The 16,280-nt window shown below is 43.2% G+C and overlaps 1 protein-coding gene across 1 annotated transcript in view; it reads left to right on the top strand.

The window, feature by feature from the left end:
- Positions 1-16,280, top strand: part of PLXNA2 (plexin A2) — a 451,224-nt gene that overhangs the window by 402,236 nt on the left and 32,708 nt on the right. The window contains exons 22-23 of the mRNA XM_056844100.1: positions 15,362-15,428; positions 15,908-16,054. Of these exons, the coding sequence (XP_056700078.1) occupies positions 15,362-15,428; positions 15,908-16,054 (214 nt within the window). The remainder of the gene's footprint in view (positions 1-15,361; positions 15,429-15,907; positions 16,055-16,280) is intronic.

The following is a 16,280-nucleotide window of genomic DNA, read 5'->3' as shown; positions in this document are numbered from 1 at the left end:
TGTAAAACAGGAAATAACAAGGTATAATGATGCTGTTTTTTACTACACAGCTAACTCAACATAGGATTGTTGTTATTGGCATCAACCCTGTAATATAGTGTTTATTCTATACCACACATGAAAGCTCCAGCATATAGAAAATGACAGGCAAGAAGTTACCCCTTGGAAGATAGGTAGGGTTGCCAACCTCCAGGTACTAGCTGGAGATCTCCTGTTATTACAACTGATTTCCAGCCAAGATCTGTTCACCTGGAGAAAATGGCCACTTTGGCAATTGGACTCTATGGCATTGAAGTCCCTCCCCTCCCCAAACCCTGCCCACCTAAGGCTCCGCCCCCAAAATATCCAGGTATTTCCCAACCCGGAGCTGGCAACCATAAAGATAGGACTCTGTCCAGGCTTAGTTTTCTCTGCCACCTCATTCTCTTCATTAGCTATCAAAAACATTAGCTGCAAAGCACAAATCTATTTTGACTTGTAAATAGATTGAGACTGAAGAGGCCAGGTCTGCACAATTCATTTCTCACTAGCCAGTACATCATAAAAAAATCTTTGAAATCCTGTTTTCTTTTTTTGCCACACACATGCAGGTTTTAAAAATGCATCTTTAAAAGACAGTTGTCGCTCCACCCTTGACTCAAAACTAAGGGAGCAAGCGAACCAAACACTTTTTGTTAGAAATAGAGTTTCTGTCTCTATGTACCTGCTGGGGGAGTTCTCCCACTCCCAGGGGACTTTGCCCACTGGCACACCAATGGCCAGTGCTAAAAAGAAAAAGAAAAATCCATCGCCGTGATGTCACTTCCAGAAAACACAGATGTAATGTCATGCCTGTCTAGTCAAAAAGGGCAAGAGTCCAGTAGCACCTTAAAGACTAACAAAAATATTTTCTGGTAGGGTATGAGCTTTCGTGAGCCACAGCTCACTTCTTCAGATACAGCTAGAATGTGAATCCATCGGTCTTTAAGTAGAGGAACAGTATGTAAATGTTAACATTTACATACTGTTCCTCTACTTAAAGACCGATGGATTCACATTCTAGCTGTATCTGAAGAAGTGAGCTGTGGCTCACGAAAGCTCATACCCTACCAGAAAATATTTTTGTTAGTCTTTAAGGTGCTACTGGACTCTTGCCCTTTTTGACTACTGCAAACAGACTAACACCGCTACCCACTGTGAATTATGCCTGTCTAGGAATCACAGGAAACTCTGGTTTTACCTGTTATTCCTTAAGAGGTGTAATATCACTTCCGGGAAGATGTCACACCATCACTGGTAGCTGTCCCTCCCCCAGACCTGGGGGCTCTGTTCCCACTAGACCTGACCTCCTGCCAGAAATCCATTGTGAGATTGTGTCTTGTGCGCAAAATCTCTTGTGGTCCCTGAAGGACATTTTTCTCCACTGACCTTTGCAAAAGTTTTTGAACTTCTTTGCAAGAATGAATAAAGTATTCTTTTGGAACCAGTCTTCTGGACATGCCACTAGTATTTGTCTTAATGGGGATGGTTGATAAAAACTGAATAGTGCAATCACAAGAAGCCCCTGAAGTTACCTTCATGCAACATTTTTTCTAGCTATGCATTTCATACAGTCACCTTGTCCTGTTCTTCAAGGCACCATGTGTTCCATTTCACTTCTGTGATCCTGCGCTCTGTCCTCGAAATATGAAGCCCACAAAGCTAGCCCACCTCTCCTAGTATACTATTGACTCTGATAGATGGCATAAGGCTGAGCCTGAGCGGGGAAGCCATGTGATATGATAAAACCACAGCAGCTGCCTCAAAAAGAGTTAATGAGAAGTAGCAGTTATTCATAAGGAAAGGCAAAGCTGCAAGGAGGGAAGAGCACAACAACTTAAAAGCCAGCTTTGCTGTGCGAAGATCAAACATTTCAGTCGGAAAGCTACAAATAAAGGCCTGTTCAACCCTGTGTATCAGCAGACTCCTTCAGTGTTATTTAGTATGCAAAATATTGTGAGATGGAACATTTTGTTCTAAGTTAATAATGAATGAGCAACCACAAAGCAAGAGATTATTATTTTCTTGAGATTTCTGATGGAAGCACTTTCTAAATTGCTTTCAGTTCTTTCTTTCTCCCCCACCCCCACCCCGGTCTTTCATTACTTTTGGGGATCTGACATAGAGTTGATATCAAATGAAATTGCTGAGCTGGTCCCTAGAAGAAGAAGCAGCAAGCTGAAGTTCAGAGTCCCAGACAAACCCCATAAAAATTAATAAAACACATACTGATTTTTCAGGGATCTCCTAAACCTCTTTGTTTGGCTTAGTTTTATTCCTCCTGTCTCTAGTCATCCAGAAGGCTTTGGCTTCTGGCGTCAGGCTCTCTCTCTTTCTCTGAAAGCTGGCTCATCTCTGGAGTGTGCTTTGCCCTCGTTATGTGGTCAATATGAAAAGGATTTTCTTTGCGTCTGGGGATAGCTCCCTGCTGCTTTAATCTTTGGGAGCTTATTTAATATTTTTAGAGGCAGATCTATAGCAGCCTTTTGAGTTTCTGTGTAGCAAAAAGCATACCTGCTGCAGGGGGTCAGGGCTGTACTGTGAAGGTGCTATCTTTGCAGATCAGAAAGACCTATTTAGCAGAGGAGAGAATGGTAGAGGTCCCTCCAGAACATGGCAGGCAAACATTAAGGGATTACTTATGGGACCTTCATCACAGGCCAGATTTCAGAGACTCGTAACCACAGTCTGATGTGGGTGGCAAAATGACACATGATATATTAAAGCTTCTTGCAGGAGATCGGTAGAATGGTTGGAGCTGGAATGAAGGTTGCACATCCCCCCCCCTTTTTTTTTTGCTGAAACTAAAGAAAGGTTCATATTTTGATGTTTTTAGCAAATAGTAGTAATAGCCAATATCTGAAGATTCAATAATCGTCAATATCTGAACATTCATGCAAGGGCTTGCTATAGTCCTGTGGAATTTATGACTTTTAAAATCTGAATCCCTCTTCCCCTAGAAAGGGCACAACATAAACAAGAAGACTTGGGTGTTAGTCCTACTGTTCAGTGGTCATTCTGGGTTGACAATTTGTTTAGAACGTCACTTTTTTGTGTGGGTTTTTTTACCTTTCCTCTTGGCACTTTCTTGGCCTCATAACAGGTGTTATGTGAAATATATTTCTATTATTTTTCTACTGGTTTTTTTAAAACCAAAAGTGACTTCATAAGACTCTGAGACTGAGTAGAGAATGGTTAGAAGGTGCTTAATTCTTTCCTCTCCTGACTGGTTTTCTGCTCACAGCCGTCCGCCCGCCCCCCTCCAGCCAGCTGCTCTTCTCTTTGTAAGAAAAAACATATTAATAACTGCATCTTTTCCCCAACAGAGGATAGCAGCTGGGAAGTATTTTGAGCAGAAAAATTGTCTGGAGGGAACAAGCAGCCAACCCCCCTGCCCCTTGTTCCTCAATTCAAACTTGAAGCCTCCCAAAGAAGAAATGTGAGGGGAAAGATGCAAATCACATCTACTTGGGTTCTCAGGAAGGGAGTCAATTCTTTTTAGTTCATACATACCCCACCTTTCTGCCCAATAGGGACCCACAGGTAGCTTCTGCCATTCTTTTCTCCTTCATTTTATTCTCACAGCAACCCGGTGAAGGAGATTAGGCTGCGTGCGTGTGACTGGCCCAAGGTCACCCAGCAAGCTTCCATGGCAGAGTGGGGATTCGAACCCGGGCCTCCCAGATCCTAGTCTGTAACTGCAACACAACACTGGCTCTCATGGTGTGAAAGTTGTACCGATTAACTCTGAATGTTGTTTGTTATTTTTAAGCCCTATTCCAAATGGTCTGGGTAAATCATTTTGAACTTTTCTCACAATGTATCATTGACTGTTACAGACTGGAAGACATTTAAGTGTCGTCTGCCCATTAATCATGGTATTTCACTGCCTAGATTAACAAAGTTTCTTGGTTGATTAAATAACACAGGAATGTTTTGAGAGACACAATTAATAAGGCACTATCCCACATGAAACTTCTAAATAGCAGACATGTGTGTGATTAAGGATTCCTCTACTCCAAGAACCCTCTGTTTACAATTTTTACATCTGTTCTTGGGGTGACAAATAACAATTACAAAAATAAATGGCATTTCAAAGCTGTAGCATTGATTGCAAGCTACTGTAATTTTTGGCAAAAAGAAGCATGTATTTTATATTTTGTGCAGATACAATGTGCCTGGACTGAGGACAAACAGAAAAGATACTTTTAACTTAAAGGATCTATTATTGCATTTCCCTATAAGGCTATGTGATGAGTTGTCTTAACTAGCACTTTTCCTTCTTGATAATCCATTCCATTAACTTGAAAACTAACCTATCTATGCAATTAAAATTGACCTCTTTCAGTACCCTGACCAAAGATCCATTTGTGCAACTGAGTATACACAGGAGTTGTCCATAAATGTTGTTTTATATTAATTTTAGTTGCAGGATATTGTCAGTATGAAGAACTGGCAACCCAGCACCCCATTCTGGACCCAAGACAAACTTATAATATGCCCTGTCCCACTACATTCCATCCCATACATGCAATTTAATGAATCATGAAAAAAAGATATCTCCATGATAAGCTAAGTAGTCTGGGGGCATATATAATTCTGTGGGATTTTGGGTGGAGAGAATGAATGACTACAGTGGATACATTACTAATATAGTGTACTGTCATGTACTACCAGGCGTTTTGCCTGAATTTGTGGTGTGTTGCCTGCGTGACATCATAAATCCAAGATGGAAGAAAAAGGAAATATTCAAGAAATTGAGGGAAGGACATACCTCTAAAATAAATTATCTGAGGGTTGCTAGGCACTGTGGGCCAGCCATCAGAGAGGCCAAAGCCCAGAGTGAGCTGAGCCAAGGGAGGCTCACTACAACAAGAAAAGCTCCTTCAGATATGTGAGGAGAAAACACACGGTAAAAGATAGTCAAAAAGGGCAAGAGTCCAGTAGCACCTTAAAGACTAACAAAAATATTTTCTGGTAGAGTATGAGCTTTCGTGAGCCACAGCTCACTTCTTCAGATACCTGAAGAAGTGAGCTGTGGCTCACGAAAGCTCATACCCTACCAGAAAATATTTTTTTAGTCTTTAAGGTGCTACTGGACTCTTGCCCTTTTTGACTACTGCAAACAGACTAACACGGCTACCCACTGTGAATTATCTTCACGGTAAAAGATGAAAATGGAGAAACTCTGACAGAAGATAGAGAAAAAGCAGAAAGGCTCAATGCCTATTTTGTCTCAGTTTTTTTTCCCCTGTAGAAGAGAGAGGCCCAGCTAAAGATGGTAGTGGGCAAGGCATGGCATCCAGGCTGCTGGTTGTTGAGAATAAACTGGCTGCACTGAATGAGAACAAATTTCCCAGGCCAGATGGTGTACACCTGAGAGTCCTCAAAAAACTTTCTAGAGACCTGGCAGAGCTTTTGTCCATCATCTTAAAGACAACTTGGAGTACAGGAGATGTTCCACAAGACTGGAAGAGGGTGAATGTTATCCCCATCTTCAAAAAAGAGAAGAGGGATGACCCAGGAAACTACAGGCCAGTCAATCTGACCTCTGTCACAGGGAAGATACTGGAGCAGATTTTAAAGGAGTCAGTCTGCAAGCATCTGAAAGACAATTTGGTGATCCGGGGAAGTCCGCATGGATTTGTCCCCAACAGGTCCTGCCAAACCAACCTCGTTTCCTTCTTTGATCAAGTGATGAGCTTACTGGATTGTGGGAAATATCATCAATGTTGTTTACATGGATATCAGTAAAGCTTGTGACAGAGATCCCCATGATATTCTGATGGGTATACTGGAGGACTGCAAACTGGACTCTAGGATAGTTAGGTGAATAGGAAACTGGTTGGAGAACCACACCCAAGGAGTAGTTGTCAATGGCATTTCATCTGATTGAAGGAAGGTGTCCAGTGGGGTGTCACAGGGCTTGGTTATGGGCCCAGTACGTTTCAATATTTTTTATAAATGATCTGGATGAGGAGGTGGAGGGACTATTAATTAAATTTGCAGATTACACCAAATTGGGAGGAGCTAACACCCCAGCAGATAAAGATAGAATTCAGCGAGATATGGACATACTGGAAAAGTGAGCAGATGTAAACAAGATGCAATTCAGTGAGGACAAATGCAGAGTTCTACGTTTGAGTAACGAAAATGAGAAGCACACGTACTGGATGGAGGATACTTCTGGGTAGCAGTGTGTGTGAACAAGATCTTGGGGTATGGGTGGACTGTAAGCTAATTACAAGCAGAGGCATCACATCCAAATCGTAAGATGTCATTGTCTGCTGTACACCATATTGGTCAGGCCACACCTGGAATACAGTTCTCGAGGCCTCACTTAAAAAAGGATGTGCACAGAATGGAGTGGGTGTAGAAGAGAGCAACGAAGATGATCAGGGGCCTGGAGACCAAGCCCTATGAGTAAAGGCTAAGAAACTTGTTGGAAAAGAGGAGATTGAGGAGGGACATGATCGCTCTCTTTAAGTATTTGAAAGGCTCTCACTTAGAGGAGGGCAGGGAGCTGCTCCTATTGGCAGCAGAGGATAGGATTCACAATAATAGGTTTAAATTATGACTGGAAAAGTACTGGCTGGATATTAGATTTTTTATTTATTTATTTTTTACAGTGAGAGTAATTCAGCAGTGAAATTGGCTACCTAGGGAGGTGATGAGCTCTCCCTCTCTGGCAGTCTTCAAGCAGTGGCTGGACGAACACTTGCCAGGGATGCTTTAGGCTGATCCTGCATGGAGCAGGGGGTTGGACTAGGTGGCATTATGGCCCCTTCCAACTCTATGATTCCATTATTTTTGTTCTGAAAATGACTTCAGTATTGTTGCAATAGGCTTGTTGCTTGGATTGTACCCCCTTTGGATTTCTAGACAGTAAAGTCTAGGTGTTCCTTTCTTCCTCACCTATGCTTGGGACCATCAAGGGAATGATTATGTGTCTCATGTCTCTCTTGAAATGAATGAGAAAGTCATTTTGGACTCTGTGAAATCAGAGTTCTCATGCCCAACTGATTTCTAGGTCAGAATAACAGTATTTTATAGGACACATGGCAACAAGAAGCAAATCATTAAGTGGTGCATTTAAAAATGTACATTTTAGTCCAAAATTACTTCAGTTTAAATGCAATGAGATCATAGGATTGCACTGTTAATCTGGTGTCAATACAATCCTATGTATTTTTACTCCGTACTAAATCCACTGAAATCAATGGAGTAACTGCACACAGGCATGCATTGTAAGTAGCAAACACTACAGCCTTTTACTATGTTCATTTTGCACCTCTGATAATACCCCCAGAACATGGTTGGGTTGAAAGTAACTTAACATACTTACCAGTATTGTCATGTGTCCACCCTCTCACTCAGGCTCCACCCCAAGGGGTGTGTCTTGCTTCAGCTCTTAGTCCTCTGGCTCCAGGCATAACAGTGCCCCACTTCTATGAAATCTTGTGGGTTTTTTTGTAAAAGGTTTACACAAGTGGGTAGGACAGATGTTATGTCGCTTCATTAATACTATACTTGCAAGAGCTAAATGTGGTTCTGTTTTGCTATTACAGGGCCTCTTTTCTGAGTCCTGATAATAGCCAGTTCATCGCCAAAACCATGTGGCCATCCCTTCCCTCACGGCTTATTTTTAGGACTAAATAACACATCTGGAGTTCCAATCACACACAACTCCAGCATCATTTGTAGATTAATCTTGATCAAAGTACAAATCTGTAGCACTTCTTATATCTTTAAAAACTAATATCACATTGTCCTGCTTCAGCATGCACAGATATTTTGTGCAGATTGGTATATACGACCAAAATATAGCAATTACTTTTTCCTTATTTATCACCGATGCACACTGGAATAGTGAAAGCACTCAAAGAAATATATGTATACATTGATTAACAACCAGATAAATAAATACTGGTCTTAGTTTCCATAGGAAGAGCAGCTTGGTGGTGGAGACATAAGGGCACTTTGACTGGGGAAAGATTCTGCTGCATATTGATACATTTGGGCCCTATTAGGATACGTAAACAGGTCCATAGGTTTACAAAACAGCTGCACAACAGAGAAATCTCTCTTTGATTTATTGAGTGAATCCTCTGCAGCATCTGTGCCCTGACCTGGATGGCCCAGGCTATCCTGATCTCATCAGATCCCAGAAGCTAAGCAGGTTAGTACTTGGATGGTAACCCTCCAAGGAATACCAGGGTCATTACACAGAGGAAAGCAATGGCAAATCACCTCTGTTAGTCTCTTGCCTTGAAAACCCTACTGGGTCGCCATAAGTTGTCTGCAACTTGATGGCACTTTACACACATATAAAGGAAGGAAGGAATAGATAAATAAACTTCCTGTTCTTCTCCATGTCTCATGCAGTTCAATACTATACATGTTTACTCATAAGTAAGTTCCACTTTGTTCATTAGGGCTTACTTCCAGGTAAGTGTGCATAGGATTGCATAGTCCTGCTCCTTTTCCTGCCATTTGGGCCACAACAATATTTCTTGCCTTCCTAAAGTAGACAGTATTCTACGAAGACCTGTTCAATCCCAGGAGGGTAGAGATACTCAGAGTAAGGTAGACCCAGCAAATTTGAACAATCTGTTCAGCATATTAAATTTGGTTTCCTGGGCCCAGCATTTTATGAGGGGTAGGGGTAGAGCACAGCATGACAAAATGTGATTTAAACTTTGATCAGTACAACATGGGAGCCTGCCTAGCACTATTGCACCTGAAAATTAATCGAGGTGTCAAGAAAAATAATGTTCAAACTGGCCCACAGTCACAGATCTTTCCTAGTCCTGCCGTCTGCAGTTCTTTAAATAGAGGTGCCAGGACTCAGACATGCAAATCATTTCCTCTCCCACTGAACAATGACCTCTCCACTTTCTCTAAAAAGAACAGTCCTTTGAATCTAATTTTCACTCATCAAGGAGCAAGAATCTATGCATGAAACACGACTTGAAAAATGGTCTGAGCTGATAGTTATAAATGAATATATGATCAAGTGGGAAAAAGCATTGCATGTACCTCTAGTGACCAGTTAATCTCCTAAGGCTTCCTGCTAAATCATGACACATTTTCTTGAAGTCAGTCCAGAAAAATACTGTTTAGAATAACCACAGCAATCTGGTTTGATATGTGGCAAAAAATATGGGTAGATATTACCACCAGCCAAGTTCTTATGGAAGACAACCTATGGAAGCTACAGTACAGAAGATACCTCCTTAATTTATAAAAGATTCAGCTGCAGCATGCATTCAGTTGGCACAGCCAGTAATAAATGGAACATCTTGTCCACTGCTCAGCAGCTTCTCTTTGAACAGCATTGGCCCAGTGTGTAGTGAGAACAGGACCTCTATTGCTTTCATTGATGCATCTTTCAAAATCTTCCTGTCAGTTTCCAGAAAAGAGATGGTGTCTCTTTAAAGAGAAATCAGCAATCCTGCAGAGCATGTATTAAAAACTATCATTAAGAACCATTGTATTTAAATTAGAGATAATCTTGGGTACAATGTGGAGAGCTAGTGCTGGGTGTGGCCTGGAGAAATCTGCAATTTCCCCCACCATTGTCATTCTGCTGTCCTTGATTGCCACCAGCCTCAAATCCCAGTGATTTACTGAACCACAGGGTATAATTTGCACCACTTGTGAGGAGTTGCAGCTCCACCAGGCAACCCCTTCAGAGGGGCTGCCTGATGGGCTGTCAGCAGGGCTTTGTTACTCTCAGTTCACGAGCAATCTGCATTTACTTCTGGCTGAATGTGGGGACGGGGCGGGGCAGAGGACAAAAGCAGCAGATTGACTTTCCGATTACAAATGATCAAAAATTAAGAGTGGGGCCACATAGCATTCATAAACTTTAGCATTAAAGTCACTGTTTCTTTTTCCTTTTTAATTGTCTTTTTGGAACACATTGCAGTCACATTTGCAAGGCTCTGAGAGATCCTGAATACAGGAAATTGACATTAGCTTATGATTACTATTATTAGGTATTCCCTTTGTATCCCACCCTTCCTCCAAGGAACTCAAAGCAACATTTTAGCCTCACAACAATCCTTGTGAGATAGGTTAGGATGAGACACAATGACTTGCGTATAGCTGGCCCATAACCAGACATATATGTTGCCCTATCCAGCTAACCTTAATCATAAATACTGTGATCCTATCCGCATGTCCTTGGAAATGAACACAGTGGGATTTACTTCTAAGTAAATGAACAGTCAGACCATCTAGCTTCCAAATCCTGCAGCTAACCCGTAGGAGTATGTGTACAGAAATATATTCTCTCTCTCTCTCTCTCTCTCTCTCTCTCTCTCTCTCTCTCTCTCTCTCTCTCCCTCTCCCCCCCTTCCCCCAAGCTGCCATAGTTCAACCAAAAGACAAGAGCCTGTTGGAAGAATTGCTATATGCAATTCTATGCTGCCCAAAGATCAGACAGAACATGCTCTAGAGTGTTCTTCTCTGCTGTCATATCACCTGGCATGTTCCAGCAAATTATGCATTTGGGTCTGACTCCCTGACAGAGTTGGAATTGGAAGACAGCTGTGTCAATTTTGCAAGACTGTCCTGATAAACTTCATGTAATCTGATTTAGAGGTCATTTTAAGAACAGATCTGGCATACAAGGTGTCAGAGGCATCCACCAATCAGAATTCTCTGGGCAATTTCTCGTTGATTCCCTTGCTGGTATCAACAGGCTGTTTGGGTTGTAAAAGACATCTATAGACTGGCTGGTTAAACTATGCAAGGGTAATGTGAGAATTCCTTTGGCAAAGATTATCAATATGCAAGAGAGAAGCTATGATCAAATGGCTTCTTAAGAAGGCAGTTTTGCCAAGAATGATGTAGGCAATTATGGACCAGGGTCTTCTTCCCCATTTCCGGGCAAGGTATAGAATAGCTGGTGGTAGAATAATATCAGACACTCTTGGATGATAATCTGCCCTTTACCTGTTTCAATCAGGTTTCAAGGTAAACTATGAGATGGAATTAGGATTAACACTTCTGGTGAATGATCTTCATCTGTAAAAGGATAAAGACAGTGTATCCCAGCTGATTTTATTATATCTATCTGCTGGTGTCATAATATCTATCAGTCAATCATAATGTCTTGCTTTATTTGCTGAAGTCTATAGTAGGCCTAAAAGAGGTAGCCCTCCAATTGTTTTGTTCTTTCCTTGTACATATGAGTAAAAGAGTTTCCATTGGAGAAGCTTAGGATGGCTTGTGGAGTTACAAAGGAGGCTATTATACTCCTTATTGTGAGGACCTGTCCGCTTTTGCTCTGTGTGCTCTCACCTGGGCTCGTAAAAGCAGTCCAGGCCTTTTGACTTTCTTTGGTTCAGGCGCTGCTACCAGCAGGCCCCAGATTGGAATGTCTCTACCCGCCGTCCTCCTCCCTTGCTCTCCCCGACCCCCTCCCACCAGCTATGGCCTTGGCATGTAGATAGCAGTAACGAGCTTTCTGAGATCTTTTGATGTTCCTGTACCATGCACGATTATCTTGTAGTTCCCATAACATGTACTTGACATCTGCTTTCCTGTAGGGGTTATAATTCTGCCTTTGTGCAATTGCTAGCACTTGCAACTTTGAAACTGTAGGGCCTAGTCTAACCTGAAGCTTTCAATAAAGTACCTTGTTTCTGCACGACCGTCTGAGCAAGTGTTTTTATGGAAACTGCACAGGGAGGTTGGGAACCCTCATATTAAGTTGCAAGTCACTGCCTCATATACCTGCTCCTGTACCGTCCCCGGACAGCTATGGCAGGCAACGGGGATACAGATGAAAAGAGTGACAGCACCGTACCCAAAGAGCCCGACCAGGGTCCCTCGGAAGGGAAGTCGACTGGGAAGACGCCCAGTGGAACCTATTTGGGCTCTGACAGGGCTACCAAACCTAAGTCCACCTGGTTGAATACCTGGCTGGAGTCCCCCCGAGGGTGGTCGCTCCCGCAGAGCGAGGCGCGAGCACGAAGGACCAAGGTCCCCGGGAATGGTTTTGAGGATGACCCGGCCCGTAAGGAAGCCCTTTTACTCCACCAGATGGATGAGGAGCGGCAACGCTGGCAGGAGGAACGCCAGGACTTACTGGACCGAATGGATGCCATGAATGCGGTAATTCTTGACATGGCCCAAGCAATGGACTTCGGACTGCCAGCAGGCTTTCGATACGCTCAAGCGGTTATTCTCGTCCGAACCCGTTCTTGCTCACCCTGATTGTGAAAAGCCTTTCGTGGTCCAGGTTGATGCTTCAGACGTTGCCATGGGGGGGGGGGGCTCTTTTGCAACAGGATGAGAGTGGACAGCTGAAACCTTGTGCCTATTTTTCAAAAAAAATTCTCCCAATCTGAAATCAACTGGGCCATATGGGAGAAGGAAGCCGCGGCAGTTAAACATGCCCTCACCATTTGGAGGCATTTCTTGGAAGGGGCAGAGACTCCTTTTGAGGTTTGCACCGATCACAAGAACCAGGAGGCCCTGAAGGGGTCTAGAAAGCTTACCGTGAAACAAGTTCGTTGGGCGCAATTCTTTGCCAAATTCCGTTTTGTCCTTAAGCATGTGCCAGGGAAGGACAATTCATTAGCGGATGCTCTCTCTCGGCTCCCCCAATATCGCAATGACTTTGACCGGCCTGTAGATTCCTTATTTACCCCAGAACAGAGAGGAGAAGTTTCGGGGCTTTCAGTAACCACCCGGTCCCAGTCCCGCCGCCAGGATTTACCTCCCCTCAAAGGTGTCCCAGAGGCTTTCCAACAGCGGCTTCAGGACGCCTCTCAGAAAGAGGCGGACCAGCAAATCCTCCCCGCAAACCTTAACCGACAAGGTCCCTTTTTGTTTCAGGGGGGTAAGCTTTATGTCCCTGAGGTGCTCCGAAAGGAAGTGTTAAAAATGGTCCACGAGGCCAAACTTGCAGGACATTTTGGATTCGTTAAATCTCTACATTTACTGCGGCGTCAATTTTGGTGGCCAGGTATGAGAGCAGATGTTGAGTTGTTCGTGCGCAGCTGCCCCATTTGCGCCACGGCTAAAAAACGAATGGGAAAACCCCCAGGTCTCTTAAAGCCTCTGGAGACCCCGACCATGCCTTGGGAAGTAATCGCCATGGATTTTATCACTGATCTACCCCCAAGTCGGGGGAAAACTGTACTGTGGGTGATAACGGACTTATTCTCTAAACAGGTTCACTTTGTTCCTTGTGCGGGGCTGCCATCAGCTCAAAAACTAGCGAAACTGTTTATTAATCACGTGGTGAAGCATCATTCGATCCCAAGGAAGGTCCTCTCCGACAGAGGGGCCCAATTCGTTGCCAAATTCTGGAGAGCTTTCTTAAACGTCATGGGGGTGAAAGAACAAGGACTTTCTTCAGCCTACCACCCCCAGACTGATGGTCAAACCGAACGTGTCAATGCTGTGGTAGAATGTTATTTAAGGTGTTATGTTAATTACCACCAGGCAATTGGGTAGATCTACTACCTTTTGCTGAATACGCCTATAGCAATTCCCCCCCATTCCTCCACAGGTTTTAGCCCGTTTCATGTGGTCTATGGAAAGGACTTTGGGCCCTTTGGTTCTCCTACCATTACTCCTGAGCTTGAAGGGGTACAGGAGGTCCAGGATTGGGTACAAGTGGTGCAGACCACGTGGCCCTGGCTACAGAAAAACCTGGAAAGGGCAAAGCGCAAATACAAGGATCAGGCCGATAAACATCGGTCCCCGGGGTGGGAACTCAAGGTGGGAGGGCAGGTTTACCTTTCCACAAAGAATCTGCGGTCGCTTCGGCCCTGTAAAAAGCTTAGCGACAAATATGCAGTTTCCATAAAAACACTTGCTCAGACGGTCGTGCAGAAACAAGGTACTTTATTGAAAGCTTCAGGTTAGACTAGGCCCTACAGTTTCAAAGTTGCAAGTGCTAGCAATTGCACAAAGGCAGAATTATAACCCCTACAGGAAAGCAGATGTCAAGTACATGTTATGGGAACTACAAGATAATCGTGCATGGTACAGGAACATCAAAAGATCTCAGGAAGCTCGTTACTGCTATCTACATGCCAAGGCCATAGCTGGTGGGAGGGGGTCGGGGAGAGCAAGGGAGGAGGACGGCGGGTAGAGACATTCCAATCTGGGGCCTGCTGGTAGCAGCGCCTGAACCAAAGAAAGTCAAAAGGCCTGGACTGCTTTTACGAGCCCAGGCGAGAGCACACAGAGCAAAAGCTGACAGGTCCTCACATTTATGCTCTTTAATATGTATGTTAAACCATTGAGTGACAACATCCATTGCTTTAGAGTAGGCTTTTGTCAGTATGTTAATGACATCTAGCTCTCTATGACTTCATCTAAACCTTTGGAAGGTTTTGTGATTGTTCTGGGCCATTGCCTTGTAACTGTGGTCAGGTGGTTGACAAGGTGAACAATCTGGATGTGGATCCTGGCAAGATGGAAGTGGTGTTGCTTGGGAAGGCAAAAATGGTGACAGGTAGTGTTTTGCCAGTCGTGGATTGGATTAAGCACTCTTTAACAGATTAAGTAGAAGGTTTAGTAGTGAATATGGACTCAGCCTTTTTACAAGAGATGCAAAGGTATATTATTTCAGAGGGCTGTTGGGAGGTACTAATGGAATAGTGGGATCTGTGGTAGACAGGAGACTGTAGGACATTATGTGCTTCTGATACTGTTGTTGTTGGGATGGGGGACTGCAACTTGTAAGGTGCCATGGGTCTTCAGAAAAAGGCAGAGTATAAACATTTAAATGCATAAGTAAATCCTAAGAAAACAAGCTGCACACCTTCCTTCTCTTTTGAGAGGTTGTAATTTACCTCTTTATTGGGAATTCCATACAACATATGTGGCTATCGGTATCACAACAGATACTCATGGTAGTTTCAAATTAAATTTTGCCCTTACTAACAGTTTGCTATTTAAAATCTACTGTAGGGTCTATATTTATGATTTTTTTAACAGCAAATTAATTTCTGTTTCTTATGTAGTGTCTACTGATGTACTTTTTTCATTGTTTCACTAAGAAATAAATTCAGAAGATTTACAGATGTTATATGATAAAAATTTCACATTGTTTGACTCTCCCACTCAGTGCTGTTGTCCATACTTTTGTACTGCATTGGTGCCTTGGCTGTAGTCTAGTGCCCTGTTGTAGAAAATATAGAGGAGGGAGATCAGAGATCTAATGTTAGTTGATTTATTACAGGAGGTAAAAGAAGTTAAACTACTCCAATCAGCTGCTTTATTTTTCTGCCTCTCTGTAATACTCTTTTATGGGGATAATGATGTTCAAGTGTTCTCTATTTTTTAATCAAATCTTTTCCTCTATTTCCAGGACGGAGTCAGTGGCTGAGAAGATGTTGACTAACTGGTTTGCTTTCCTTCTCCATAAATTCCTAAAGGTAAGAGAGAGTCTGTCACATCAAACTGGATCCTTTTCCTTTGCTCATGGTAATGGTTCTTGTTGATTATTTATTTATTTGCCGTCAAGTCTCATCTGACTTATGACAACCCCTGGTGGAGTTTTCAAGACAAGAGACATTCAGAGGTGGTTTGCCATTGCCTGCCTCCGCGTCATGACCCTGGTATTCCTTGGAGGTTTCCCATCCAATTACTTGCCAGGGTCGACCTTGCTTAGCTTCTGCGATCTGAAGAGATCAGGCTAGCCTGGGCTATACAGGTCAGGGCTTAGCCTTTCAAATTTCTTGTAAAGCCAGATCAAGGAGTCATCATCAGGACAGTGTGGAGACAGGCTAGATAAATACAAAAATTAAAGTTGTGCAGCTGTTTTAAAATTAAGCTTGTCTGCCACAATTTATCTACCTCAGATGAGCTCTGCCTTTACCCATGCCTGTGTCCTCTTATGTTCTATGTCAAACAGGAATGTGCTGGAGAGCCACTTTTTATGCTGTACTGTGCCATCAAGCAACAGATGGAGAAAGGCCCTATCGATGCTATTACAGGGGAGGCTCGTTATTCCCTGAGTGAGGACAAGCTGATCCGGCAACAGATTGAATACAAAACTCTAGTGAGTGGGTGTTTTACCTAAACAGCTTATGCTGTGCCACTAGCCATCAACTGACATAGTGAATGTATAATGTACTAGACCCCAGGCAGGACATGGGTTGGGCAGGAATGTTAGGTGGCAAGTTTCCTCCTCTTCTGGAGAGCCTGCGTGGTGTGGTGGTTAAGAGAGATGGTTTGGAGCGGTGGATTCTAATCTGGAGGACTGGATTTGTTTCCCCGCTCCTACA

The sequence above is a fragment of the Euleptes europaea genome, chromosome 2, assembly GCF_029931775.1.
Source record: "Euleptes europaea isolate rEulEur1 chromosome 2, rEulEur1.hap1, whole genome shotgun sequence".
Taxonomy (NCBI): Eukaryota; Metazoa; Chordata; class Lepidosauria; order Squamata; family Sphaerodactylidae; genus Euleptes; species Euleptes europaea.
The sequence above is the reverse complement of the archived record's forward strand: the minus strand, read 5'-3'. Positions and strand labels throughout refer to the sequence as shown.